This window comes from Macrotis lagotis, chromosome 3 (assembly GCF_037893015.1).
Source record: "Macrotis lagotis isolate mMagLag1 chromosome 3, bilby.v1.9.chrom.fasta, whole genome shotgun sequence".
Lineage (NCBI taxonomy): Eukaryota > Metazoa > Chordata > Mammalia > Peramelemorphia > Peramelidae > Macrotis > Macrotis lagotis.
Window position 1 is genome coordinate 92,261,568 of NC_133660.1, and position 27,722 is coordinate 92,289,289.

General features: G+C 36.3%; 1 protein-coding gene across 4 annotated transcripts in view; it reads right to left on the reverse strand.

Moving 5' to 3' along the window:
* PALLD (palladin, cytoskeletal associated protein) overlaps nucleotides 1-27,722 on the reverse strand; it is a 498,686-nt gene that overhangs the window by 42,609 nt on the left and 428,355 nt on the right. For all 4 annotated transcript variants that reach the window (XM_074228994.1, XM_074228995.1, XM_074228997.1 and 1 more), the window contains 2 exons: nucleotides 21,058-21,750; nucleotides 2,406-2,541 (listed from right to left, as the gene is read on the reverse strand). In XM_074228994.1, coding sequence (XP_074085095.1) covers nucleotides 2,406-2,541; nucleotides 21,058-21,750 — 829 coding nt within the window. The remainder of the gene's footprint in view (nucleotides 1-2,405; nucleotides 2,542-21,057; nucleotides 21,751-27,722) is intronic.

A 27,722-nucleotide genomic window follows, 5' to 3' on the forward strand; every position in this document is an offset into this window, starting at 1 on the left:
ATTGGAAGCACTATGGTTAAGGAAACATGATGGGAAAACTTACAAAACTAGAACTTTTTTTGTGATGTTCCCAGTATTGGTTGGTACTAGTCCCAGCTATAACCAGGAAGTGAAACTGGGAATGTGCTAAATTAGAAACAGCCCCAAAGTTTAAACAGTTTCCAAATTCAGATAAACTGTGTTTGTATTTTATGTATATGTGTGGGTTTATGAATGTAAAGGAGAGGGTAAGGGCTAGCAGGGGCAGTGAAGGGTGCTCATTATGGAGGGTGTCAGTATTCAGATGAAATCTCTCGTTTCTAGAAAAAAGATGGAATAAATTAATTGCCTTATCTTTCATAGTCACTCTTAACATCACACAAAACTCCTTTTCTAAATAGCTACACCACTTCTAGTTGAAGTAGTCATTATTAGCTCACAGCAAGACCACTAAGACCAATCTAAAATCTACTCATTAAGGAATAGGCTTTGAGACTAAACCAGCTGTAGTTTAAATTTTGTGTCCTGTATCAGTGAGTCACTGAAGTAGTCAATAAGTTTGGAGACAAGAATACTAAGTTCAAAGTCTATTCAAGTACTCACTAGCTGTTTGACCTAAAGTAGCTCACTTAAACCTCTCCAGCCTCAGGTTTCTCATCTATAAAGTAGGGATAATAATAGTGGTGTAGTGGTGAGGCTTAGATGAGATAATATATGTAAAGTACTTTGCCAAAAAACCCTTAAAATTCTATAGAAATGTTAGCTCCTAATATTACTGTGCCCCATGGAGATTAATTCCTTATAGAAAGAAGTCAAAAAAGAAAGAAAGAAAGAAAGAAAGAAAGAAAGAAAGAAAGAAAGAAAGAAAGAAAAAACAAGTGAGAAAATAACATGTGATATTAGGGAAGATTTTTTTTTAACTTGAGAATATCTTCTTCCATATAGGGAAACCTTGATTCATTTGTTTTAAGTTAACAAATATGAATATTTTAGGGTACCATATGAATGCCATTCACTGCTAAACTTGGATGCATTTTTAACTTAATTAATAAATATAAACAGCCTGTGGACTTGCTCCAACCAAGAGACATTCCATATGGAATGTTTTAAAAAAAATTGGAAAGGTGCCTTTACCTAGCTTGAAGAAGTTGACATTAAGTATTTGTTTTAGTATTTCAAGGGCTTTCAGTTGACAGAGCCAGGGAGTGCTTCCAGATCATGTACATTTACACATGCAAGCACTTATTTCAAGAAGTCAATATTTTCCTTTTGTGGAAATCTTCTGCAGGCAGAAAAATTATGATCAGATTTTCATTTGTGTGCTATTTCTTCCTGAAGAGAAATTAGAATGCCTTCCCAATTAAAAGTGGCATTCAATATCTCTCCTCTACCTTGGCCATGTTATGGTTCTAATGACCTGATAATAAATATCCTTAGGAATAAATATGTTTGGAATGGTGATATTTTTGGACTTTGAAAGATGGTTCTGACCAGTCAAGGTCATACCAAGGACCCTTTTTCTCCTTACATTTAAAAACCAGGTAATGATTCATGGTCCAGACAAAAGCCCAAGAGGGTTTTTTTCCTCTGCCTGGGAAGGAACTGAACTCTCTAGAGTTCCATTTTCTCAAATGCCTTAGAGGACTGGGATCTACTAAGAGAAGTCTCAGTAATGAACAAGGAGATGGAAATATTTGTGTCTAGTGGAGCAGAGAAAACATCTTGTACTTTTCTTACAAGACCCTGAATGTCTTTATTCGACCTTTCTGTGGCATAAAGATCAGAGTTCATTTTTCTCTAGCTGTTTTTTGGCCCAGCTGCTCAGCAAACTAATAAGATAGCTAGGGACTTCTGTTTTTAGAAACTAGCTTCATTTTTTCTAATTCATGGGTCAATACGTAGCTGTGGTCTGGCACAACTGACTAGAATGGTCTGTGGGGTGGGGAGAAGAAATTTAAATCAATGAATAGATCTTTCATATAGAAAGTACATGTAGGATTGAAAATAGGGGAGGAATGAGTGGGGTTCTTGTTTCAGAGGCCTTCACTGTAGCACATATCCTGGGTATATACAAACCACTTCAGAACTCTCTCCTGCCTTCCACTCAGTTTGCCTGTATCCCTGCTCTCTCCATTGTTCCTCTTTTGCCTCTTTTATTTACCCCTTTATCATTATCCAAAGAGGCAAATGATTCAGAAGGGTACATCCAGGACTGGGCAGAGAAAGAATAATGCCATTCGAATTCTCCTCTCCCCCTAGACCCTCAATTCCAAACTCAGAACAAGAACTCTAATATTTAAAGAAAAAGATAAAATTAAACCCCAAGGATGTTAAGAAATGTGCTTAATAAAGTATGTGCAGAGATTTTCCAAGCAGCTAACCAAGGGACCCTTTGAAGTCCAAGGCCCACATTTATAATTAAGTACCGGCTGTCCATTGTTCAGGAGGTCTTCTTTGAAGCGAAGCTTCCTTTCGAGGTCTTGGATGACAGCATCCTTTGTGCCTTGAATCTCTTCATCAGAGGCTATCCTAGCAGTTCTGCCAGCCTTCTTTGGAAATCCCCTGCAGGACAAAGCACAATAGGATTCCTAAGGCAGGATAGTGTCTTATGGTGCCTATGAATCTTTTAGTTCCAGTTCAAACAGAAAGCATAGAGTCCAACAGCTTGTCATTCTCATTTTTTTTCTTTGCTATGTCTGCTGCAGACAATAAGAGAAAGAATCATGAGAGGTATTGCTATTGTTTGAGTAACCTGCTCTTGAAATGTCTCCTAGGTGAAAAGCTGATGTGTTTGTATAAAGGCAACATATTTCACTAGAGATAAGAAAGGGCCAGGGACAATTAGGAATTTAGGTTTAGATTTGAGTTCTGTTTGGGCAACTAATGGCATAACCATAACAAGGGATAACTTTTCATTTTACTTAATGGGGTGTTAGATCCATTTTTTCCTTAGTGTTAAATGTTCCCTTAAAACCTCATGCTTTTCCAGAGGCCCAGGAGATTTTAGGATCTCATGAGGAGGCATTTAGAATTCTAGGAGAAAGTTTGAATCCTTTCTCCCCTCTCTCCTGCAAATTATTTTTGCTGAGGCTATGGATAGTGTCAATGGTGCTTGGTGTTTGCTATATAGACAAAATACATGTTTTCTAGGCCTTAACCAAACTGCAGAACTTGTCTACTGTCTTCATTTTCTCTATCTTGCTATTCTTCTGATTGATTCAGGCTATAATGAGGATTAGAGAGGATAAATGAGTGAAGTACATGGTTCCTGAAATAGCCACAATTCAATGCTTCAGTTTTAGAATAGAGTCATGGTGGTAGAGGGATCTAGAAACATGAGAATATACCATCCATTGCACTAGTTTTGTGAATATGAACAACAAAACTCTCTACTAGAAGCCAGCTTGGACCTGTTGAAATGAGTATTAAAAAGTAATAATGCAGAATATTGGAATTTACTTCCAAAGTAAAATAAAAACAATCAATAAACTTGAATGAGAGAAATGATGTTAGAATTATGATACAGATTCTTCAGTGGGCCCTCTTCCCAGATCATTCCCTTGAGGGAAAATCAGTGAAGAAAAAAAAATAAACACGTATTAAGGGTAATTTGTTCCAGGAACTGTGTTAAGTACTGGCAATGCAAAGAAAGACAATCCTTGTTGTCAAGGACCTCACAATCTGATGGAGAAGACAACATGCAAATAATTATGTACAAACAAAATACATTCAGGACAAATTGGAATTAATCAATAGAGGCAAGTCCCTAGAATGAAGAGAAGTTGGGAAAGATCAGGTAAGCCAAGAGGTATGACTGTTTCCTCTTCCAGTCACTCTCCCAGGATATGAGCTCAGAGGAACTTTTGGCCTTCTTTGAACTGTAGGTCTCAGCATGTAGCAAAGGTTCTTGTGATACAGATATAGGCTTTTATTTTCTGGAGAGCAAAGGTGAACTGCTAAAGCTTTTATATTAAGATCTGTGTGAGAAGGAATTGGAACTGATTTTTATTTCAGTGACTCAAGTAAAGAAATTGAATAATTTGAGGTTCAGAAAACTCCAAAGGACCAAAGTCATAAGATAAACAAAGTTTTAAATTAGGGTGTTGGAAATGATAATCAATGACAATCAATTCTTAGCTCTAAATCTATGTTTCTAGAATCTACATTCTCATTATCACTCATGGACTCATTATGTAACTGTGTGTGTGTGTGTGTGTGTGTGTGTGTGTGTGAAAGAGAGAGAGAGAGAGAGAGAGAGAGAGAGAGAGAGAGAGAGAGAAATTGTTCTCCCATCAGAACAATTCTACAATTACATACTTTATATTGAGGGCTATATTCTCTTCTCATGTAAAGAGAGAAAACATATTTTCAACAGAATAACTAATATAAAATAATAGCCAACATTTGAGAATATACCCCAAATCATGAATAAGAGAAATGCAAATTAAAACAACTTTTGAGGTTTCACTGTACCCCATTTAGATCTAGAAGGAGCCTCATATGCAATCTAGCCCAAGCCCTTTACTTTAGGGTTGAAGGATCTGAGGCCTATGAAGGTTATGATTTGCCTAAGGCAATAAGAATCTCATGGAGAGATTTGAATCCAGGATTTATATGAACTAATACAGAGTGAAAGGAGTAGAACCAAGAGAACAATTTTCACAATGGCCACACTAATGTAAAAGAAAACTACTTATAAGGAAAACAGAATTCTGATCAATGAAACTGCTAATCTTGTTTCTAGAGGCTCAACATTGAAACAAACCTTCCTTTTCTCTCTGCAGAGAGATAGTTGACTATGGAATGGGACACTTTCAGACATGCCAAATATGTAATCTTGCTTTGCTTAAATTTACTCTTTTTTTAAGGTTTTTTTTTTTTTTGCAAGGCAAATGGGGTTAAGTGGCTTGCCCAAGGCCACACAGCTAGGTAATTATGAACTGTCTGAGATCGGATTTGAATCCAGGTACTCCTGACTCCAGGGCCGGTGCTTTATCCACTGCGCCACCTAGCTGCCCCTAAATTTACTCTTGTGGGGAAACAGCAAGGATTCTCTCTGGCCAAAACATAGCATAAAAGCTTACAGATATGCATGATGAAATCATGAATCAATAAAATAACCTGGTCTTATATGCTTATGCTTTATTTTGGCTCTTCTTAATTTACATGTTAAACCAGAAAATGTTTCACCTTACACTAGATAATTGGATCTCTTAGACATAGAAAAGACAAGACCATTTTAGCCAGGAAGTATTCTGCCAGGCTTTTGTTATATGAGTTTGTTTGGCTCTGGCTAAAAAAGCTATTTGTCTTCCAAGGCTAACAGAATGAAGCTGAGATAGTCTACAGTTGATCCTGAACTGATGAAGCCCACAATCTGGCAGCAGGAAGCAACATCTAGAAAACCCTGCTAGGTGAGTTTAACATTGACCCAAGACTACAGGCAGCTAGGAGAGAAGGATGTAGCTGAGTCTATATGTCTAGAAATAGTAGGAGATCAGCTGAGAGCAACATGCACAGAGGAAAACACCTCATCAAGTGGCAGCATGATGGTAACATCACAAGAAGATGTGGGTTAGCTTTTAACAGTTGCTTCTTCATGAGTGTAGGCTGGCTACATGGATACTCTGTTTCTGGAACACAAGATCTCTGTTGCAATTCCACTGCCAGTGTATATATTTGTGGGAGAGTATGGGCAAGATATCTGTGGTGAAATGCTCCATATTGCCTTTCTTTACTGTGCTTTTTCATTTAATGCCTTTATTCTGATTTGTGTTCTCTGGATATTTAAAGAAAAAAGATGCATTATTGGGGGCTCATTATAATTCAGGGTAGAAGTGGCTTCATAAGAGCCTTGAACCTGGGGTTGCAATTCTAGAGGTTCCAAATGTTAAAGGGGATTTTTGCAATGGAATACCACTTTGTTAGAAGGTTGAGTTCTATGATATATATGTGTGGAGGCAATTATTGGGAAGTGAAGTTGATATAAATAAGCATTGCTAAAGTATTTATTTAAACAAATTAAGGGGAGAGAAAGCTTTTCCTTGGGTTCTTGACACCTAGGTAGTTCATCATTCCAAGTAGTGTAATTAAAATAATACCTTCAGTGGCTTAGCCCTACCAGATCTAAAATTATATTATAAAACATCAGTCATCAGAACTGTCTGGTACTGGCTAAGAAATAGAGTGGTAGATCAGTAGAATAGACTAGGTACAATAGCAGGAAATGATTATAGCAATCTGCTGTTTGATAAACTCAAAGAGTCCAGCTATTGGGATAAAAACTCTCTCTTTGATAATAACTGTTGGGAAAATTGGAAGTCAGTATGGCAGAAACTTGGATTAGACCAATACCTCACACCCTATACCAAAGTAAGATCAAAATGGATACAGAATTTAGACATAAAAAAACACTATTATAAACAAATTAGGAAATCAAGGAATAGTTTACCTGTCAGATCTATGGAAAGGGAAGCAGTTTATGACCAAGGAAGAGATGGAGAACATCACTAAAAACAAACTAGACAATTTTGATTACATTAAATTAAAAAGCTTTTGTACAGACAAAACCACTGTAACCAAGATCAAAAGAAATGTAGTAAATTGGGAAACAATTTTTACAACTAGTATTTCTGACAAAGGACGCATTTCTAAAATACACAGAGAACTGAGTCAATTTTTTTTTAAAAAAACAAGCCATTCCCCAATTGACCAATGGTCAAAGGATATGCAGCTGAGGAAATCAAAGCAATCCATAGTCAAATGAAAAATTTCTCTAAATCACTACTTATTAGAGAAATGCAAATTAAAGCATCTCTGAGGTACACCTCACACCTCTCAGACTGACTGACCAGAAAGGACAATCATGTGGGAAATCTGGGACACTAATGCATTGCTGGTGGAGCTGTGAACTCATCCAACCTTTCTGAAGAGCAATTTGGAATTATGCCCAAAGAGCAACAAAAATGTGCATATCCTTTCATCCAGCAATACCACTACTGGGTCTATAACCTGAAGAGATGATGAAAAAGGGTAAAAACATCACTTGTACAAAAATATTCATAGCAGCCCTGTTTGTGGTGGCAAAGAATTGGAAATCAAGTAAATGTCCTTCAATTGGGGAATGGCTTAGCAAACTGTGGTATATGTATGTCATGGAACACTATTGTTCTATTAGAAACCAGGAGGGATGGGAATTCAGAGAAGCCTGGAAGGATTTGGATGAACTGATGCTGAGCGAGATGAACAGAACCACAATAACATTGTACACCCTAATAGCAACATGGGGGTGATGCTCAATCTTGATGGACTTGCTCATTTCATCAGTGCAAAGATCAGGCACAATTTTGGGGTATCTGCGATGGAGAATACCATCTGTATCCAGAGAAAGAATTGTGGAGTTTGAACAAAGACCAAAGACTATTATCTTTAATTTTTTTAAAAAAAGTTATCTTATTATGTAACTTTACTATCTCTTATACTTTATTTTTCTTCCTTAAGGATATAATTTCTTTCTCATCACATTGAACTTAGATCACTGTATACCATGGAAACAATGTAAAGACTAACAGACTGCCTTCTGTGGGAGGTGGGGAGGAGGGAAGCAAGATTAGGGGGAAAAATTGTAAAATTCAAAATAAATAAAATCTTTCTTTAAAAAAATAAATAATACTATCACCCAAATAAAAATCATAGTCATCTTGTTTTTTTTTTTTTTTTTTTTACTTTTTCTAGCATTCCCTACCAGTATACATTAGAAAGTTACTTCTTAGGATGAGATGAAAATGGCCTTCTCTTTTCCTTAAGAAATTATTTCCCCAAGAAATTATTTCCCCTTCACTAACATAATGTTAAGTGGTATGTACTTATCTGATTTAGATTTGTATAGACTATGGTACTAAAAGATATATCAATCTACTGGTAATAGTTAAATGCCTTTCATGTGTTTTAGTTACAAAAGAAATATAGAATATAGTGCTTTCCCCTAGGACAATACTATCATATATTGAGCAAACAAAACAATCTAATGTCAAATTGTATGATAATGGTTTAGATACAACAAAGAAAACACATGCTATTTATTTGAATAGCTAGGGGAGACTGCATGTAGGAAGAGGGATATGAGTTGGGCCTTGAAGAATTGGATGGGAGAAGAGAAAACATTTCAAGCAAATTGACAAAGGTAGAAGTAAACCAGAAAAACAATGAATGAAAAATTTTGAGTGAAAAAATCTACTAAACGCAATCAGCTAGCATGTATTAAAGTTTTACTAAGAAATGACACTGTGCTAAGAGCTAGGCATCTGAGAACATCAACACATAGTCTTTGCCCTCAAGGAGTTTACAAACTAATGAAGGAAACAACAGTAAATAACTATGTATACATGAGATCAATATTGTATAAATGAGAGGCACCCTTAGAGAAAAGGCATCAGCAGCTAGAAGGCAGAGTTAAGCGGAGTTGATAGAAGCCAGGGAGCCAAGAGGCAGAGATGAGGCAGAACAAAGGGCTGGTTCAGAAGAGAGTGAGTAAAGTAGTAATGTCTTATGTAAGGAAGGTCCATGTCACTGGATGATAGAGTATATAGAAGAGTCAAGTGTAAGGAGACTGGAAAGGTAGGAAGAAGACAGATTACAAAGGGTTTTAAAAGCTAAGCAGAAGATTTAAGTAGGGAGTTGCTGCAGATTATTAAGATTTAGGGGGATGTGAATGACATGGTCAGACCTTCACTCTAGGAAGGCAACTAAGTAGAGGAGAGGCAAGAGTGCAGAGTGACTTAATGCAGGAGGACAACCAGCAGACTACTGCCACAGTCTTAGTGGTGCTGGATGACTAGAGAGAAAGGGACATATAAAAGACAATTTCAACAATGAGATTGGCTATGTGGGTGAATTTAAATTAAAGATGACTTCAAGGTTGTGAGCCTAAAGAATTGGGATGACTGTAGTATCCTTGATTGTAATACGGAAGATGGGAAAAATGAATTGTAGTATATATGTTAGGGAGAAATTGTATATAAAATTAGATAGGGTGAAATCAGATCTTTAAGAGCCCTTAAAAATCAGGCAAAAGATTTTGCATCTAATATAGTAGACAATAGGGAACTTTTGTAGACTTTCTTAGATTGTGATCTCCTTGAAGGCAGAGACATCTTTTGCCTCTTTTTGTATCTCCAGTGCTTAGCACATTAGGCCCTTAATAAAATGTTTATTTATTGATTATCAGAAACTTATAATAGTGACTTAGATCCAAAAGGAGACTTAGATGCAGTCTAGCCCAAGTCCTTTGCTTTAGGGTTGAAGGACTGGAGGCCTAGGAAGGTTATGATTTGCCTAAGGCAGTAAGAATCATAGGGAGAGATTTGAATCCAGGTTCTTGGACTTTGGAGTCAGCACTATTTCTACCATACTACTGGGCCTATCAAACATTTAAGGCAGATATTAATAAGCAATATAAAAACCAATTATCATATTTTGCTATAAGGCCTCTCTAATTTTCAAATTCACCCAACTCCAAAATTTGAATTGGTTATGGATTTAATATTGCGACATAGATATTCAACAAAATAAAACATAATCGGGGTGGCTAGGTGGCATAGTGGATAAAGCATTGGCCCTGGAGTCAGGAGTACCTGAGTTCAAATCCGGCCTCAGACACTTAATGACCTAGCTGTGTGATCTTGGGCAAGTCACTTAACCCCATTGCCTTGCAAAAAAACCCCCCTAAAAAATATACTTGTACATACACCTTGGTACTTGAAATTGCTTGAATAGAAATAAACTGGCTTATCTTCACTGAAAAATGCAAGTTGTTTTAAATATTTATTTTTTTCTGTATGATGACCTGACTGCTTTGAAATAAATGTCATTGTGGAAACTCTTCCAAATCCTTTTTTTGCCTTCAAATAGAATATATATATAGGTTTCCTGGATAGATAATTCTTGCTTCACAATGCCGTACATACTTTTAAAATTGTATATGCTATATTTAATTTCTTCATTCATTCCTTGGTCCTTGGAGAAATCTATGATCTTTATTGATACTCTTTGGTCAAATTTATCTTCCTTCTTGCAGTTTGCGGGATTCCTTTCTTGTCACTATATTGTTAAGTTTAATCATGTATCCTTGAAAGTTAAATTTAAGAGTGTCTGTATCAGGGTTGTGTTAATTATATTTTGTCACTTGCTTTGGAAAATTCCAGCAAGGCTCTTAAATGGGTTCTTAACTACAGAGCTGATTTTTTTTTTGATATTGATTCATTTTGACCTATCTTACACATCAGTCACTTGTATTCTGTTTTGGTCAATGTTATTCAGTTTTTCTGACAGTTATGGCCTACCACTAGTTGCTTCTATTTTATCAAAATTTTTATGGTGATCAGCAAAATATATATACATATATATGTATATATATTTCTTCCTCATCTTTTTAAGTCTATTGTAATTGCAGTCTTAGATCTCCTAATGATGTAATTTTTATCAATTCTTCTTTTTTAAAATTTAAAAATTTTTTTATTTTTAGGTTTTTTGCAAGGCAAAGGGGTTAAGTAGCTTTCCCAAGGCCACACAGCTAGGTCATTATTAAGTGTCTGAGGCCGGATTTGAACTCAGGTACTCCTGACTCCAAGGCCGGTGCTTTATCCACTGTGCCACCTAGCTGCCCCATTCAATTCTTCTTCTTATGATTTTTCTTTACAAGTGTTAATTCTTATTTTCCTTGTCATCTATCCATTTAACACTATCTCTTCGGATATCTCATATTGTTTATTTCTCCATCTTTATGATTTCTAGTTACTTTAACTGTCTTAATTAGCCTTTTAGTTTTGTCTGTTTTTAAAATTTGTACTGGCACTCTGCTAACTTTTTTCTTTCTTCCTTCCTCCCTCTTTATTTTTTCTTTTTATCTTTTTTTAATCAAATGTTAATTACCTTGCATAGTTTTTGGTCATTATTGCTTTTTTCCTTTTCTTTAATATAGCTAGTCTTTTTTCCACCTTGGGAAAATATGGGAAGCCTGGACATCTTAAAATCTTTCATCCTGTCATCTTCATTGGAAATCTATTTTTGGTCCTTAAAAACAGGAAGATATTTCAATCTATTATTTCCACATGGTGGTAGGTATTCTATTGGTGTAGACTGAAACTTTATTTCCACCTTAGTTTACTGTTTTGGTTTGTTGTGGCTGGGGAAGAAAAAACTTTCAACCCCTGGGGAAATCAACTTTGTGAGGTATGAGAAAATAATATAGTATTTTAGGGAGATTAATATAGCAATGAATGATGCATAGCTTGAGGCAGAATTAAAGGCAAGAGGACTTTTGGTTACACCTACATCTAGTCATGAGATGATGAGGACATGGATTAAGATGGTGACAATGGGAAGGAGAGTAGAAAGGGTAGTTGAATTGATACATTTTTAATAGCATGAGAATTTGGTGATAAATTGAATAAAAGAATATGAATATGAGGAAATAATCAAAAGAATTCCAAGCTTGCTAGCTGAAAGAATATGTTGGTAATATTAACAGAGAAACAAGGCAGTAGGGAATGAATATGGGAGCCAGAACCATTATTAGCAGGGGGTGTGGAACAGAAGATGAATGAGTTTTCTTCTCATAAAACTTCTGCCAATTGCATTTGTTTGGGCATTAGTGATTGTTAAAGGAAAGGTTAAATCATAATGGGGGGCACACAGTGTGAGCTGGTTGTGAGCATGCCTTCCCAAACTGTCAGCCTGAAGTCCTCTTGCTATTCCAAGACTTGAGTTTTTCTCTAGCTTAGACTAATATGGATGCCAGTCTGCTTTTCCTAACAGTCAAGGCTCAATAATGTTTCAAGGGGGATCTAAGTGGAAAAAAGAATTATCTAATCCCATTTTTCAATCCCAATTCATAGGTTAGAAGCAATTATCAGAAAACAGAAAGGAAGGACTAGCCTATGAGTGCAAAGGACAACTTCAGAAAAGAGCTGCAAAAAAACCCCAATGACTGAAATGAGAAAGCTGCATGAAGACCCTATCCACAAACTTTATGGCAAAACAAATGCAGCTCATGAAAGATCTCAGCTAGTAAATAAATCAGGGTAAATACTCTCACTCCAAAAACTATTACTGACCTGCTTGATTTTTGCTTCAATACTATGCCAACTACCTTTTTTTCCCCCTTAGTAATATTCATGTGATTGGAAAAAATACACTAAACATATACAAAAGCATCTGGAAAATAAAATCTTCCAGATGCAACCACTGTCAAATCACAGGAGGTCATTTTTTTTTTTGGCTACTGAATCAATCCTGAGAATTTCCTTCCCATCACATAGAGTATTCTAGGTCAGTACTGTCAGTACATATCAGGAACTCCCAAATGTCCAGAGCACAACTTGGATTGAAAAGATTATGTGTCTGTCTATTAAATAAAGGGGCAGGTTTTTTTCCCCTAATAAAAATTCTCTTCATCTCTTATTTGAAAGTAAGATGTGCTGATGAGTCAAATTCAGAGACATAGTGGTAAATTCATGCAACCATAGATTTTTTCAATTTTCAGATGAGAAAACTGAGGCCTAGAGAGGTTAAATGAGTTGTTGTCCAAGTTCTCATGGTTACTATAAAGCAGGGGTGAGATTTGAATCCAATTATTGTTATTAAAAATTCAACAATTATTATTACACTGGTATCCCTTCACATGTGGATTAAAAGGTTGCATGCAAGGTCTCATTTCCCTATTAACTTTGCTTATAAAGTTGAAGATTTGTCCCCATGGACATCACGTTGGCCAAGATATAATTAAAAGCACACCAGGTAAATGTAGCAAACTTGTAATTACATATTTAGAGGAAAAGTCAATAACCTCAGAATTGATCCTATGCCTCCTAATGTGCTTTCTAATAAATCAACCTCTAACACACACATTTATATGTGCATTTTGTAAATGAGCACATAAAGTTTTGTCAAAAGGACAAGTAATATGATGAAAATTTTTCTATATGCTTCCTACCCTCACAACTGAAAACAAATCTTGAGACATGCTGTGACCTTTGAGGCTGAATTGTAGTAGGAAATAAATAATTTTCTAAATATATTGGAGTTTTTATGTATATTAGGAAAACAGTGAAAAATAATACACAAATATACAAAAAGGTATATAGGCATATACATGAAAAAAAGTATGCTGGACTGTATGTCTTCTCTTCCTTTGAATTGTCTTAATTTGGTTAATTCTACACAATAGAGGTCAATGTTTAGTCTAAGATAGGAGTTTATCTTTCCTTTCCTCTTTCATTTCTTCTGTCTCCTGGGGGGCATTAAAGTGGCCCACTGTTTATGTTCCCATTAAAGTACTGTTTCAACAGTAACTAGAATAAAATAAAATTCCTTGGTGATCCCCAAAGTCTACTGCAGGAGGTCTGGGTTAGTCTTGGGCTAGCTCTGTCTCAGACAGTCTAGGCAGTGGGGGGTTCTGGAGCATGTTATCTCTCAGCTTGGACAGTCTGGTAGTAAGGGTGGGGTAAAGTAAATGGGAGGGAAGCTAGTAGTGATTTAACTTCTTGGGAAGTTCCAAACACCAGTCTTGGATTATCCTAAGGGAAACCCAGGGCAGAACACCAGACAGTCTATAGCATGATGTTCATTTATTTATTCATCCCTCATTCAGTGAACCTCAACGGAAGGTATAATATATTTCAGTGTAGTATACAAAACTGACTTTGCCACCTCAAGACAAGTGGTTTAAGATCATTAAGTGGGGCAGTGGATAGAATCCTGGGTCAAGAGTCAGGAAGAAGTTTCATTCTTCCAATGAAACTTCTGACACTTACTGGCTATGTGACTCTGGGTAAGAGACTTAACTTGTTTACCTTAGTTTCCTCAAATGTAAATGCGAATACCTTTCAGGGTTGTAAGGATCAAATGAAATACTTAGCACTCTGTCTAGGACAAAGTAGGCACTATTTAAATGCTAGTTATGATTATTATTTTAGATTAATTATTATTAGTTTAAATTAACATACTATATTCATTCCTTCACCTTGGTTATTTCTAAGCTTTGGAAATAACTTTTTTTTAAAATATCAGAATTGTTATGGAACTCCTTCCCCTGAAGCCCTTTCCCTACCCTACAACATCCTTTCAGAACTGAATCCTTCTCTTTTATAAAGGAAAAAAAAGAATTGCTAAGCAAAAGCAATAATCATATCTGATCCTATAGAGTAAGGTACAAATACAACATTCTGCCATGCCAGTCCCTGGCCTGTCATGGAAATATTTTTCATTATCTGTTCTCTGGGATCATCAATAGTTTTTAATTTACTCAGAACTTATAGTTAAGCGACCTTTCCATGTACATTGTAGTCATTATCTTTCAGTCAACAAGCCTTATCCCAAGATGTTCTGGGAATACATAGAAATACATAGAAAGAACTAAAAACATAGTTCCTACCCTCAAGGGATTCACAATCTATTTATGAAATTAAAAAAAAACTCTGCTTATTTCATTCTGCACCCAAAGATACAAGTCTTCCCATGTTTCTTTGAATTTCTTGTATTCATAATTGCTCCCTGAAGGGGTGTCAAACAAGGATTATAACTGACTATAGCTGAACCGGATTAAAAGGTGGGGCAGCTAGGTGGAACAGTGAGTTCAAATCCAGACTCAGACACTTAGCTCACTTAGCTGTGTGATCTTGGACACGTAACTTAACCCCAAAGCCTTGCAACACCGCCCCCCCCAAATAAGTAGGAAATATTTAACAAAATAAATAAAAATATATTACAACAGAGATAGTGTTAATTTGAGGTAAGTTAATATGTGGTCTGCCCACAGTCTATTGAGTCTGACACTACTGACTTTCATTAATAGATTCAGAAACATAATCAGAATTTCTTAGGCATTTCACTAAAGATAAGTCTCCATTTTATTTAAAGTTCTCTATTACTGTGATACTATGTATGTATTTTTGGGTACCTTTTTTGTATTTTATATACTCTATGAGTTAGAAAATAATCATTTTCAAAAACCTTTAGTCCTTTAAAAGCTAATTTAAAGATTGCTAGGGGTAGATAGAGAATGGGGGAAACTGACATTTATGTGATAGTGGGAACCATGTAACTCTGTATTTCTCATGTGCCAGATAGCTGAGTTAATAAGCAGAGGCAATGCTCAAAGGTCATAAAAAGACATTAATCCATTTTCAACACATAAACCCCGCCCCCAAAACAAATTGTAGAACCATGATTTGCGTCATCTGATGGATGATGGCATGATTCTAACTACTCTAGGAAGATAATTGTTGTTGTTCAATCTTTTCAGATTCTTTTGTAACCCTATTTGGGGTTTCTTGGCAAAGATACTGGACTGGCTTGCTGTTTCTGTCTCCAGGTCATTTTACAGATGAGGAAACTGAGGTAAACAGGGTTAAGTGACTTCTCTAGGGTCCTACAGATAGAGCATTGATTTAAACTCAGGAAGAAGAGTCTTCCTGTTTCCCATTCCAACATTCTATCTGCTGCACCACCTAGTTGACCAAGAAGCAAGTAAGAATGAATTATTTCTTCAGTAGGCTCTGTGGACTGTGATGCATTTCTCAATAATATTTAATAAATTGGAATAAAATTGGTAAATATGCTACCAAAGGAATGGCTAAGGTGGTACAGTAGATAAGAGTATTGAGTCTTGAATTCAAATGTGACCTCAGTTAATGGCAAAATCTCTGTTTGCCTTAGTTTCCTTAACTATAATATTGTAGATACTAACAGAACTACCCAACCTCACAGTATAATTGTGAAGACCTATTCAGATAATATTTGTAAAGAACTTTTCATATAACAGTCCTTCCCATCTGAAATGTAATGCTACTATAATGAACCTGTTTTTTAAATAAAATATTTTGAACTGTGCTAGAAGAAACAATAGAAGAAATGATGAATATAGAGAAGCATGGTAAGGCCCTTCAACAAATGCAGAGAGAAATATACAGAACCAGGAAAACCATATACTCAATGACCACAATGCAATACAGTAATTGAACTGTAACTAAATGTTATAAAATTATAAAAGCCAAGTTTGGTCCCTAAAAAGAGATATATTAAAAAAAAAAAAAGAAAAAAGACAACTTGGCCCACTTTCTATTCATTTTGCAGAGGTGTGGGTCTACCAGTGTAGAACATTTCTCAGGGTGTCAATTGTTTTGTTGAATTTTTTTCCTCTCTTCTTTCTAGTTTAAAAAATTTCTTCATAATCATTTATGATGTTTTAAGATTGACCAAGCACTTTGCCTCTATTGTATGAAAGTATGGATTTATGTGATATAGTTTCTTTTAAAATATATATATATTAAAATTTAGTGAAGTCATAACTACATTGATTGCCTATGTCCCCTTCTAGAATTTCTTCAGCTTATTTTTTTTAGCTAACCCTATTTCTCTTCTCCTACACCAAAAAATCCAAAACCCATCTCTTGTTACAACTAAGTATAATTAAGCAAAGTAAACACACATTGGATTTGTCTGAAAGCATGCTGTCTCATTCTGCCTTGTTAGTTCATCACCACTGTTAAAGTAAAATTTGAAAGTCAGACCAGTTCCCTCTTGGTTAAGGAGCGTGACCACAGGCATATCCCTTATCCTCTGTGTGACTATTTCTTTTATGCAGAGTGACAATTTGATTCCCCCTACTTACCCCCTATGAGAAAGGGAGAAAAGGGAGGAGTAATGAGCTAATGTCTGCACAGTGCTTAGAGCTCCTGGAGAATGCAAGTGATTATGAATACATTGCTGTAAGATTCAAGCTCTGGCTTGTGGAGGCTTTTGGGGGGTAACATTTCAAAGCTGAGGATCTAATTATATGAAAGGGACAATTACAGATAGAAAACAGAATGTGGCACTCTCTCTGGCTATGTGGCACTCCCTTATGATAAAAGGTCGTGGGAATGTGAAGGTGACTGAGAAACTTGATGTAACCCTAGTAATGAAGGAAGGCTAGGAGAAAGAGGGAAGACCAGCTGCTTAGCCTCAAAGAGAAGAAGTGTTGCCCCGATTCCCTGGATGGAATTCCTTAATCCACTAGATTCCAACTACCTCTTACAGCTTGATTTACTACATCAGAGGAGGAGGCTAACAGCCTTAAAATGAACCATCCGCAACAGGGAGGGAGGCAGAGGACATTAATTTTACAAGAGTGCCAATGGATTCCTTCCTGAGGCTGTACTCTCCCTCCTCCCCTCTCTCTTCCCCCTCCCAATCTGAAAGGTTTAGTTGACTTAACAGTACCACATTTGTGTCCTCAACAGCTTTGGGGAGGGGGGGGCAATATTTTTTCTGCAAGTGACCCCAATAACATCAGTGAAGAGTGCACCTGACTGTCTGAGGAAGGAGAGCAGAAAAGCTGAAGTCAGTGAAGTTTCCTGAAGACACAATCAGCTTATGATTATTTTGCTTACAGCTGCTCCTATTTGAAGGAAGATCTGAACTATTTTTAAAAAATGTATCATTCTTACTTATTTTCAGTGTTTTTAATTAGAGATTTTTAATAACTGACTAGTATTCTTGTTTTGGATGCCTATCTTTTTGACTTCTGCTGCCTATATCTATGAGCATAAGGAAACTGAGGACATAAAGAGCTGATTAGAGCAGGGTTCTAATCTAATTAAACTTGGGCTCTATGAACCTTTATTTTTTTTAAACAAAGTATTTTGTCATCCAATGCATTTGATTTTATGATTTTTTAAAAAAGTTTTTTTTTTTATTTATTTAAGGTAATGGGATTATGTGACTTGCCAAGGTCACACTGTCAGCCAATTATTAAGTGTCTGAGGCCTGATTTGAATTTAGGTCCTGATTCCATTGCATCACCTAGCTGTCCCTTTACTTTAGGTTTTTAAAAACTTCATTGAGAAGAGGTCCAAAGGTTTCACAAGACTGCCAGAGGGGTCCATGATTTGGAAAAGTTTGAAAACCCTTGAAAAGATTTAATATGTGGAAGCTTACAATAGAAAAAATAGGTTACTTATGGGTTAGAAACGACAATACCTAAATTAGGTTGATTTTTTTCTTTTATATCCTAACCAGTGATTCTCTACCCTGCTATTTCCCTTGCTGCCATACATTTCCAAAAAACCCCCAAATATTCCTAGAAACTCTGTCCACTAATTCATATATATATATATATATATATATATATATATATATATTCAAAAATACATGTTTATTCATGTATATGAACATGTTTTCATATTAATGCATGTATGTTTTATAATATGAAATTGTTTTGTAAAATACAGTTTTGGAAAGTTACCTGGACCACTGAGATGTTTAAGTGACTTGTTTGGGATCATATAGCCATAGATATAAAAGACATAGGTCTTCCTAATTTTCTATTGTTTCCCAGGTATTTGATATTGAGGGTGGGGGTAGGGGTAGGAAATGAATAGATTTGCTTGAAAAAGCCATTTAAACTCAGAGCCTACACTTCCTGCCTTCTCATTCTCTTCAAACCCTCTGTAATCTGACTTCTGACCTCACTATTCAATTGAAACTGTTCTCTCCAAAGTCATCAATGACCTCTTGTCAAATCTAATGGCCTTTTTCTTAATCCTCATCCTTAACCTCTCTGCAGCATCTGACCTTGAGAATCAACTTTTTTCCCAGGATATGCCTTCCCTTCTGAGATTTTGACAACCCTCTTTTGATTTTTCTCCTACTTACTTGACTTTTTTTCTGTCTTTTCAGTTACAGCATGTTTACTAACTGTGGTAGTCCCCTAAAATTCTTGCTGTAGAATTTTTCTTTTTTATAATCTCTAAATTCATTTTCTCATCAGATGACATGGGTTTAGTTCTCATCTCTTTGATGATAATTCTCAGATCTTTTGATCCAGTCCTATTCTCTTTCCCTCTCCTGAATCACCATCTGCCTATTAAATATTCCAAGCTGCAGCCCCTGTATCTCAAACTCAAGTCCAAGACAGAATTCACTATTTTCCTTCCCAAACTCACTTCTCTTTTCAATTCTCCAGTGAGTATGAAGAGTATTATCATCCTGTCAGAAATTTAGGTCTTCAACTCTACCATAATCATTTCTTCCTTTCTCTTTGTGGATCACTCCACTTATTCAATTAGTTGCCAAATATTTACATTTTTTTCTCTATAACCTCTCACAAATGCCTCCTTTATTTTACCCTATTCCTCTAGTTCAAGATTTCATTGCCTCATATCTAGACTATTGTAACAGATTTCTAACTCGATCTTTACCCTCAACTTCTTCCACAAAGCTTGTAAAATTATTTTTCTTAAGTACAGGTAAAATCATGTCACCTCCTCCTCAATAAAATCCAGTGGTCCTCTAAAAAAGAAGGATCAGATATAAACTTTTTCTCATGTATGTGTATAGAAGCTCTTTAAAGGCAGTGACTATTTTTTTTATGCCTGGCCCACAAGTAAACACTTAATCAGTGTTTACTGATTGATTAGGTGATTAAATAATGAATTCCCAATGAGGAAACTCCTCTCAATGCAGATTGTCACCTGCTGTGCAACTGGGAGATGAAATTACTTACTCAGGATCAACACCCAGTAAGTGTCAAAGACAGGACTTCTTGACTCTGAGGTGAGTTCTCTATTCGCTATGTCAGGTTGCCTCATACCAGCTATTTGATTTTGGGGTAAAATGAGATAAGCTAAAGAATCTAATAAATTAACTTTGGATCATCTTGCAAGAATGCTTAATGAAGTATAAATCCATTATTGTCAGCTAACACTTCAAGCCTATCTAATTGGAGAAGACATTTATTTAACTAGAATTACATTTGCCAGTTTAATTATAGGTTCCTTGTGAAAAATGTATGAGTAGTATTGAAAAATCTTGTTACACAATGCACTGGCACTTTTAAAGAGACCAGATGGATTGTGAGTCAGACAAAGCTGAACTCTAGTCCTGGTTCTGTTACTAAGTAGCTTCATAATCCTGGGGAAAAATCACTTCAAGTCTGATATGGTGCTGCATGGCTGGAATTCTTCTAGTGTGGAGACTGAGGTTGGTGGACTATTTGAGCTCAGGAGCTCTGAGGCTGCAATAGGGCTAAAGCTGATCAGATGTCCACAGTAAACATAGAAACCAGATGGTGTGGTGGTTAGAGTGTTAGACCTGGAGGTAGGAAAGTTCCTCTTCCTGAGTTCAAATCTGGACTCGGACACAGTAGCTATGTGACCCTAGCTAGGCAAGTCAGTTTACCCAGGTTGTCTTAATATTTTTAACAGTAAAATGAGGTGGAGGAGAAAATGGCAAACCACTCCAGTAACTCTGCCAAGATGATCCCAAAAGGGGTAACAAAGTGTTGGACATGATTGAAAAATGACTAATTACTGAATATGAGTTTTGGAGTTCTAAGGTGCAGTGGGGTACTAAAGCTGATCAGATGTCCACAATGACTCCAGCACCAAGATGCTGAGTACTGTAGTTTGGGGGACAGGAGGCAAAGAAATAGTCAAAAATGGGATTGGGCCCATGAGTTAACTGTTTTACTTCCAGCCTGGACTAAAGAGGGAGACCCAGGCTTAAAATTTTTTAAAAAATAATAAATCATTCCACCTCTGCAATGTTAATTTTCTCATCAGTAGGAGGAAGGTTTTCGATCAGATGACATTGAAAAGCTTCTTCTGGCTCTGGCATTGCAGACTATGCAATAGGGCAAAGTGAGGTAGCTGAGTGGTCTCATGGGAAAGTGGTCTCCCAGCCAACTGACTGGTCTTTCCTTTTCTCCTCTCCCTGGCCATAGATGGAAGGAAGAAAAAGTATCAGTTTGGGAGTTAAAAGGACCTGGGTTCACAACTTGATTCTGCCATTTTCTATAGAAATAGTTCCATTTAACTATTGACTCATTTAACCTCTCAGAACCTCAGTTTCTCTATCTTTAAAACAGAAGGCTGGATTAAGATCCTTCCAACTCTAGGTCTATGATGCTGTAAATGTATCTGTTATACATTACCTTGAAAAAAAGTTATTTTCAATATAATAGGATGATGTTAAACTGAGAAAACAAAGTGAATGTATGAATAAATGGCTGAAACAACCAAGCTGAAGGTCTATACTTACACAGGGGTAACACTTTTTGGAAGTCCCAATGCATTGACTGAGATGGGAGCAGGTTGGGATGGCAACATGGAGCTGAGGAAGGCTGCTGGTGTTTGATTGGAGTGACCAAATCGTGCATTTGGAGAAGGGCAGTAAGAAGATGAAGGAACTGACCCTGGGAGAGGGGGAGGAGGGGGAGGAGGGAGAGGGAAGGGATCAGATATGGGAAAAGCTGTGGTTGGACTGAAGACTGGAGGAGGAGGAGGAGGAGGGGAAGGGGAAGAAGGAGACCACATATACTCCCCTTCAGAGGGAAATGGTTGAGAAAAGGGTGGCACAGGCACACGGCCAAACTGTTTCTGAGTAGCCGTTGGAGACATGGGAGATGGGAGGCTGGAGGTGGAAGAACTAGAAGAAGGAGTCACATAACCTGAGGCAGGGCTGATGTTCTGAGCAGCAATGAATTGCTTGGGTCTAGCATAGTTGAAAGAACTGGAGGGCTGCATGATGGGAGAAGAGTGGGAGGTTAGAACATTCATCTGATCTGGGAAAGCAACAGATTGGCTGGCCTCAAGCTCTTGGAAAGATGGTGGAGGAGGGAAAGGTGGGGAAGGGGGAGGGTTCTGTGGGGTGCTCGATTGTTGGTGGTACCACTGGCTTCCCTCTTGTTCCAGTCTAATTTGGTTCTGTAGTTGTTGTATTTTCAAAGGGTCCCTATGGAAAGAGCAGAAAATAAGAACAAGTCATTTATGGTGTAAACACAATAACCTTATATAAAAGTTGAAAAGTTCATAATTATTAAATGAAATATGTTGAAAAACCAAGCAAAAATCACTACTTATCTAGAAACTTTCTTTTTTTTTAAGTTTTTTTTTTTTTTTTTTGCAAGGCAGTGGGGTTAAGTGGCTTGCCCAAGGCCACACAGCTAGGTAATTATTAAGTGCCTGAGGTCGGATTTGAACTCAGGTACTCCTGACTCCAGAGCCAGTGCTCTATTCACTGTGCCACCTAGCGCCCCCTCTGGAAACTTTCTTGAGGTTTTATCTAAAAAAATCTAAACTTCCCTTAGAACTTTGGATGGAAATTTTACCAGATTTCTGGGAATAAATTTCACTTTGACTCTACTAAGTCTGCATAGTAGAATATTTTGAGAAAAAGATCTTGTTTTCCTTCTCTTTCTAGTTATTTAAAAAGTCAAAAATTATCAACTTTTTAGTGTGCATCCAGTTGGGTTGGAGAATTAGAATCAATTTCAATTTGTTTTCTAAAAGTTCTTTAATTTTCCTTTGGATAAAAAGAAAAAGAGGCTTTCAAACTAATAACCAATTTGGAGAAGAAAGTTAAGTTTGAATAGAAATACAAAGTGATGACTACTTGCTAATTGTTTTTAAGGATTATAAATAACATAAGATAGTAATTTCTCATGGAATTTTATTAATTTGTTGATCATCAAGCACTAGATAATAATTTACTTATCACTTTTAGTCATTTCAGTAAGTCATTCCAAAACCCTTGAAATACATGCATGGCATTTAAAACTTTAAATTCTGTAATTATCCATTACTTATGCTAAACTAAATACCTGTTCTTGTTGGTAAGGAAAACACATGTAAATGAGTTGTGGCCAATTAACAAGTTTCTTTGATAAATTTTTGAGCCATTTATCTTTATTATAGGTATATTCAATAAATACTCATTTATGAATAAACTCATTCTATTTTATGAATACATTCCAAACTCTAACAAATTCAGAAGTGTTTTTTTTTGGAATTCCCATTATGTTTAACTACAAATTTACAACCAGATTATGAGTCAGCTCTTATACTTTCAGTTGAATAGCTTCTACTTAGTATAATTATGTATTAACCACATTTGAAACACGGCACGTTAGTGGAAAAAGTACCTATGACTGTTTATAAAACTTCAACAGAAGGTGGCACTATAGTATATGTGAATAAAAACCACTTCATTTCATGGGAGAGCCGTTACATTTCTTCACTTCTTCTGACAAAACTGTTCAGATACAGAAATATTTGCTTTCTCATTTTAGCTATTTAACTACAAAGTGACCCAAGAATTTCAGGAATTCAAATAAATACATAGAAATGGTGTGTGTGTGTGTGTGTGTGTGTGTGTGTGTGTGTATCTTTCAAAAGTCCTAAAAGACTTCAGAAGGGATTCATTAATAAGAACAGAGAGGATAATCGGTCAGGGAAAATGGAAGTCCTTCTTTCCTCTATAGTTTGAATCTTTCATCTTTTAGCACTTCAACAGTAAGCAGTTTGATCCTAGCTACTCCTTTTATAAATTGATGAAAAGTCAGTGTAAGAAACCAAGGTGGTCTTTTTATTTTCTTGGTAGTTGAAAAACTTAAGTAGAAGCATGCTCAATCCCCTTCAAAAGAATCCATTAGTTGTAACTCTGTGTGGTCCTCATATTGAAATCAATCTGAGTTCCTTCTTTATAAATGGCCATGTCACAGCTGGGAATTCACTGTTCCTGTGACACTACAGATGTCTGTGTGGTTTCAGGATGCTTCAAAGCACATGCATCCTTTTGGCATGTTTATAGATACATGTTTTAAGACAGGCATAGAAATATAAGAACCACCCACCCTAAAGCCAGACCAGCTCTCTTCATAACTTACCCTACAGTACTTCTTTCTCCTCTTTCCTTCTCCTCTATGCTCTCTTTGCTATGGTCTCCTAATCTTGGCACAAAGGCATTTAAAAATTGAAGGGTCTACAACTCAACTGAATGACATGCTAGGGCTGGTATGGCAAGAAAGCCTCTTCAAAGTCATCTCTGGATGGCTTTTTTCCAGTGCCAAGCTGGATGGTCAAAGCCAAAGTTATATTTTTAAGCCAGGCAACAGCCAACAGCTGTTGTGTGTTGGTTATAAAGAGGTTGCCATACCACACCCTTTATCTGATGTGGAGATATTTTAAAAATTCTGGAGAGTTCCAAGACCCCTGTAGCAAGCTTAAACAGTATTTTAAAAAAAGACTTTCAGGAAGCCATGGCAAGTTATATATCATCATCACTCCCCCCCCCCCCCCATTCAGGTTATTACATGTCTACTCAGTCAGCTTGTGAGGGCACTCAGGGCTCACCAGCCTACACAGCCCTTCTAGCCAATGACTAAATAAAGGTCTATTTCCAAGTATTCTATTTAATCAATACTTTGGAAAATATAAAAAAAACTAGCATTTCATAAGCTAATGAAGAAATAGTCAATGTATACTTCAGTTTATGTTTACTGCAATGAAATTAAGTTCAAGCTCTCTTTTCATATGGGTTCTATTTTTCAATTGCTCAGTACATAATCCAGAGACAGAGATAAAATTGGGCAGATACAATGAAGAGGATGAAAAGAGAAGGTGGGTAGGGGATAAAGGAGAGAGGAAAGATGGAAAGAGTACTATTTGGGGCCTGCAATTTTTCATAAGGGCAGCTAGGTGGTGCCTGATCTAGAATCAGTAAGATCTAGATACTTACTAGCTGTATTAGCTTGTGTTAACCCTGTTTGCTGTTGCCTCATCTCTGAAATGAGCTAAAGAAGGAAATGTCAATCTATTCCAGAAGCTTTACCAAGAAAACCCTAAATGGGGTCATGAAGAGATGGACATGATTGAGAAATTACTTTAGAACAATAATTTTTCCTACCTAGTTTCAGCACAAATGATAATTTCTGAATTAAAACAGATTTGGCTATTTCTGAGATGATGAAAAAGACATTTCTCATCTTTATTCTCCAAAACCAATGAAAAAACCCTCAGAGAGCCTCTAAGTCTAGGACTTAAAAATGATTTCAAAGCTGTAGGTAGTATTCATTCACTCATGGTAAAACTCATTTATGAACATTTATTGAGCTTATCAATGTGAGATGCTATGCTACGTTTGGAGGGGGTGGGATATTCAAGAAGAAAAAAGCTATGTAATAGGATAGATCTAGGAGAAATAGGTGGAAGTTACAAAGAGGAAAATTTATATTTAACAATAATTTACTACTATTTAGAACTTTCTAAAAGTTTGGAAAGTAGTGAGTTTGGAAGTACTGAGTTTCCCCTCACTTGAAATTTTCATTCAAAAACTGGATGACAAGTTCTCAGGTTGACTTCAGACTAGGAATCTATTGAAATCTTTTAATTCTGGTATTCTGAATCTGCTCATATTAGAGTACAGGAGGAAACAAGGAGAGACTAAATGAAGGTGACAACAGAAAGAATGGAAAGGGGGAGGGGACTAATGAATGATATCTGGTTGGGAAAAAGGAGGAAAGAAATCAAGAGTTATAAATTCAAGGATATTAAGAAAGGACTATATAGCATGTTGAGTGTAATTCTTGTGGCAAACTTTTGACAAGAACTGCATAGATTGGGCAGCTATAGATAGAAATTTGCATAAGTGGAGGAAATATTTAAATGGATGAAATTTAAGATCCATTTGAGTAGCCAGATATTGTTTTCTTTAGAGTAGTTACCAAGGAAAAGAGAATCCTTTTAAATCGAGGAGGGGACAACATGCTTTAGAAATCACCACTATGCATATAAATACTGCTATTATATACCTTTATCTTTACTTACCTAATCCAAATTATTTTCTAGGTGGGATTTTGATATATCAATAAAGCTAAAAAGAGTTAAAATACTACTGATATTTCACTTTCATGATTAAAAGTTGTCTCTTCTCTCACATACCACATTGTATAATTCATTGAGTAATGCCACGGTAATTAAAAATTTGACAATTATAAAAATCTTCCTAAATCTTTCCATTCAACCTCAGGAGGAATGGAATGAGGGAAAAAATGTACACATATATACATAAACACACACTTATTTTCCAAATGTCTGGAAGAAGGAAGCAATTTCTAGTTGTTTTTAAAATGACTGCGGTACAGAACACTTTTTCAAGATCCCAATCTATACTTTGCCTGGAAATATGGCAACATGTAATTCTTGGACACTATAGGGAGGAAAAAGGAGAACCTAGGCTTATTTACCTAAAAAAAAAAGTAAGATTTATATCATTGCCAAGAATAATTGAAAGATAAATCACTTAAAAATATAGATAGTCCCTGATATACACAATGTTTCACTTTCTATCACAAATGAAGAATATGATAATAACTTTGGGAATGCATTTTAAGAAATGTTCGACTGGATATCCCCCAAGAGCAAATACTCTGGATTCCTTCACTAAAGACAATATATGCCTGCACAGGGAGCCACAAAATGTTAAGAGACCTAGAGGAAGGTCTCCAGCATATGGAAAAGAACCCTTAGGAGCTTTATGGAAGGACATTGATGAGAATGAACAGGTTGAGAAGACTTGTACAGGTCGAAATCTACTCACAGCAGGAAGTACACAGTCTAAAGATGTCCCAGACTCACTGGTGTATTAAAATTTTCTAATTTCTGGTATTATCATTCACTGTCATCACATAATCATGATTTGTAGCTAAGGAATCATAGAAATCATTTAGTCCAAATAGGTCACCGGTGAATCTAAGAGCTGGAGAGAAGAAGCAACTTGCTCATTGTCACAATGCAATGTGAAAGGCATTTATTAAGACTAAAATGGGTCAGATACTTTGCTAGGCATTGAGAACACAAAAACCAAATTCAAACATTTCTTCTCCTCAAGAAATTTATAGGGGGCACCTAGGTGGTGCAGTGGATAGAACACTGGCCCTGGAGTCAGTCAGAACTACTTGAGTTCAAATCTGATCTCAGACACTTAATAATTACCTAGCTGTGTGGCCTTGGGCAAGCCACTTAACCCCATTGCCTAGCAAAAAAAAAAAAACTAAAAAAAACTAAAAAAAATTAGAAGAAATTTATAGTCGATATGGGGAAAATAACTTGTACAAAAATAAGTAAATACAAACTAAGAACAAAATTCTGAAGCAGCTGGGTACAGTAGATAAGAGTGCTGGGTCTTTTTGAGTTCGAATCTGGCTAGCTGGGTGACCCTGAGCAAGTCACTTAACTTTTTTGCCTCGATTGCCTCATCTGTAAAATGAGTTACAGAAGGAATTCCAAATGGTGTCATAAAGAATTGGATAGGATTGAAATAACTAAACTATAAAAATAAGGGTCAGAAAAGACCTCTTGTAGGACATGACTTTCAAGCAGTCTTGAAGGAAAGCACACCACACATGGTAAACAGACTGTTAATACCTCCCTGTCCCCTTGCCAATTGAAGTTAGAGGTTTGAACAACAGTTTTGTTAGTAGCAAGAGAAGAGAGCTTTGGGGGATACACCTTAAAAATATTCTAGAAATCATTTTAATAATAATACTAGAATTTACTGTACAGCAACCTCCCCCTACTCTCCTAAGATGAGATATAGAAGTTACTCAGTGATTGAGCCTTTAACCCCACCCTCCTCTGTGCAGGCAGGGGCTAGCCCTGCCTAAGTACAAAAACAGTAGTTTTTCAAAGAAGTAAAATCCTAACAACTAACCCCAAGCTTCAAATTAGCAGGTCTAGGGAAGAGCTATTAAGTCTGACAAGCAGGTAGGTTATGTGCTGGGGACAGCAATTGGGGTAGGAGATGAATAAATGAAATTTACTTAAGAAGTGAATATTTTTTGGGGGGAGAAGGGGGCTAGGGCAGAGAGTGCTTACTTTTGTCTGTGTTATTTCCAAATATTTGTATTTGTTGTTCAGTTGTGTCCC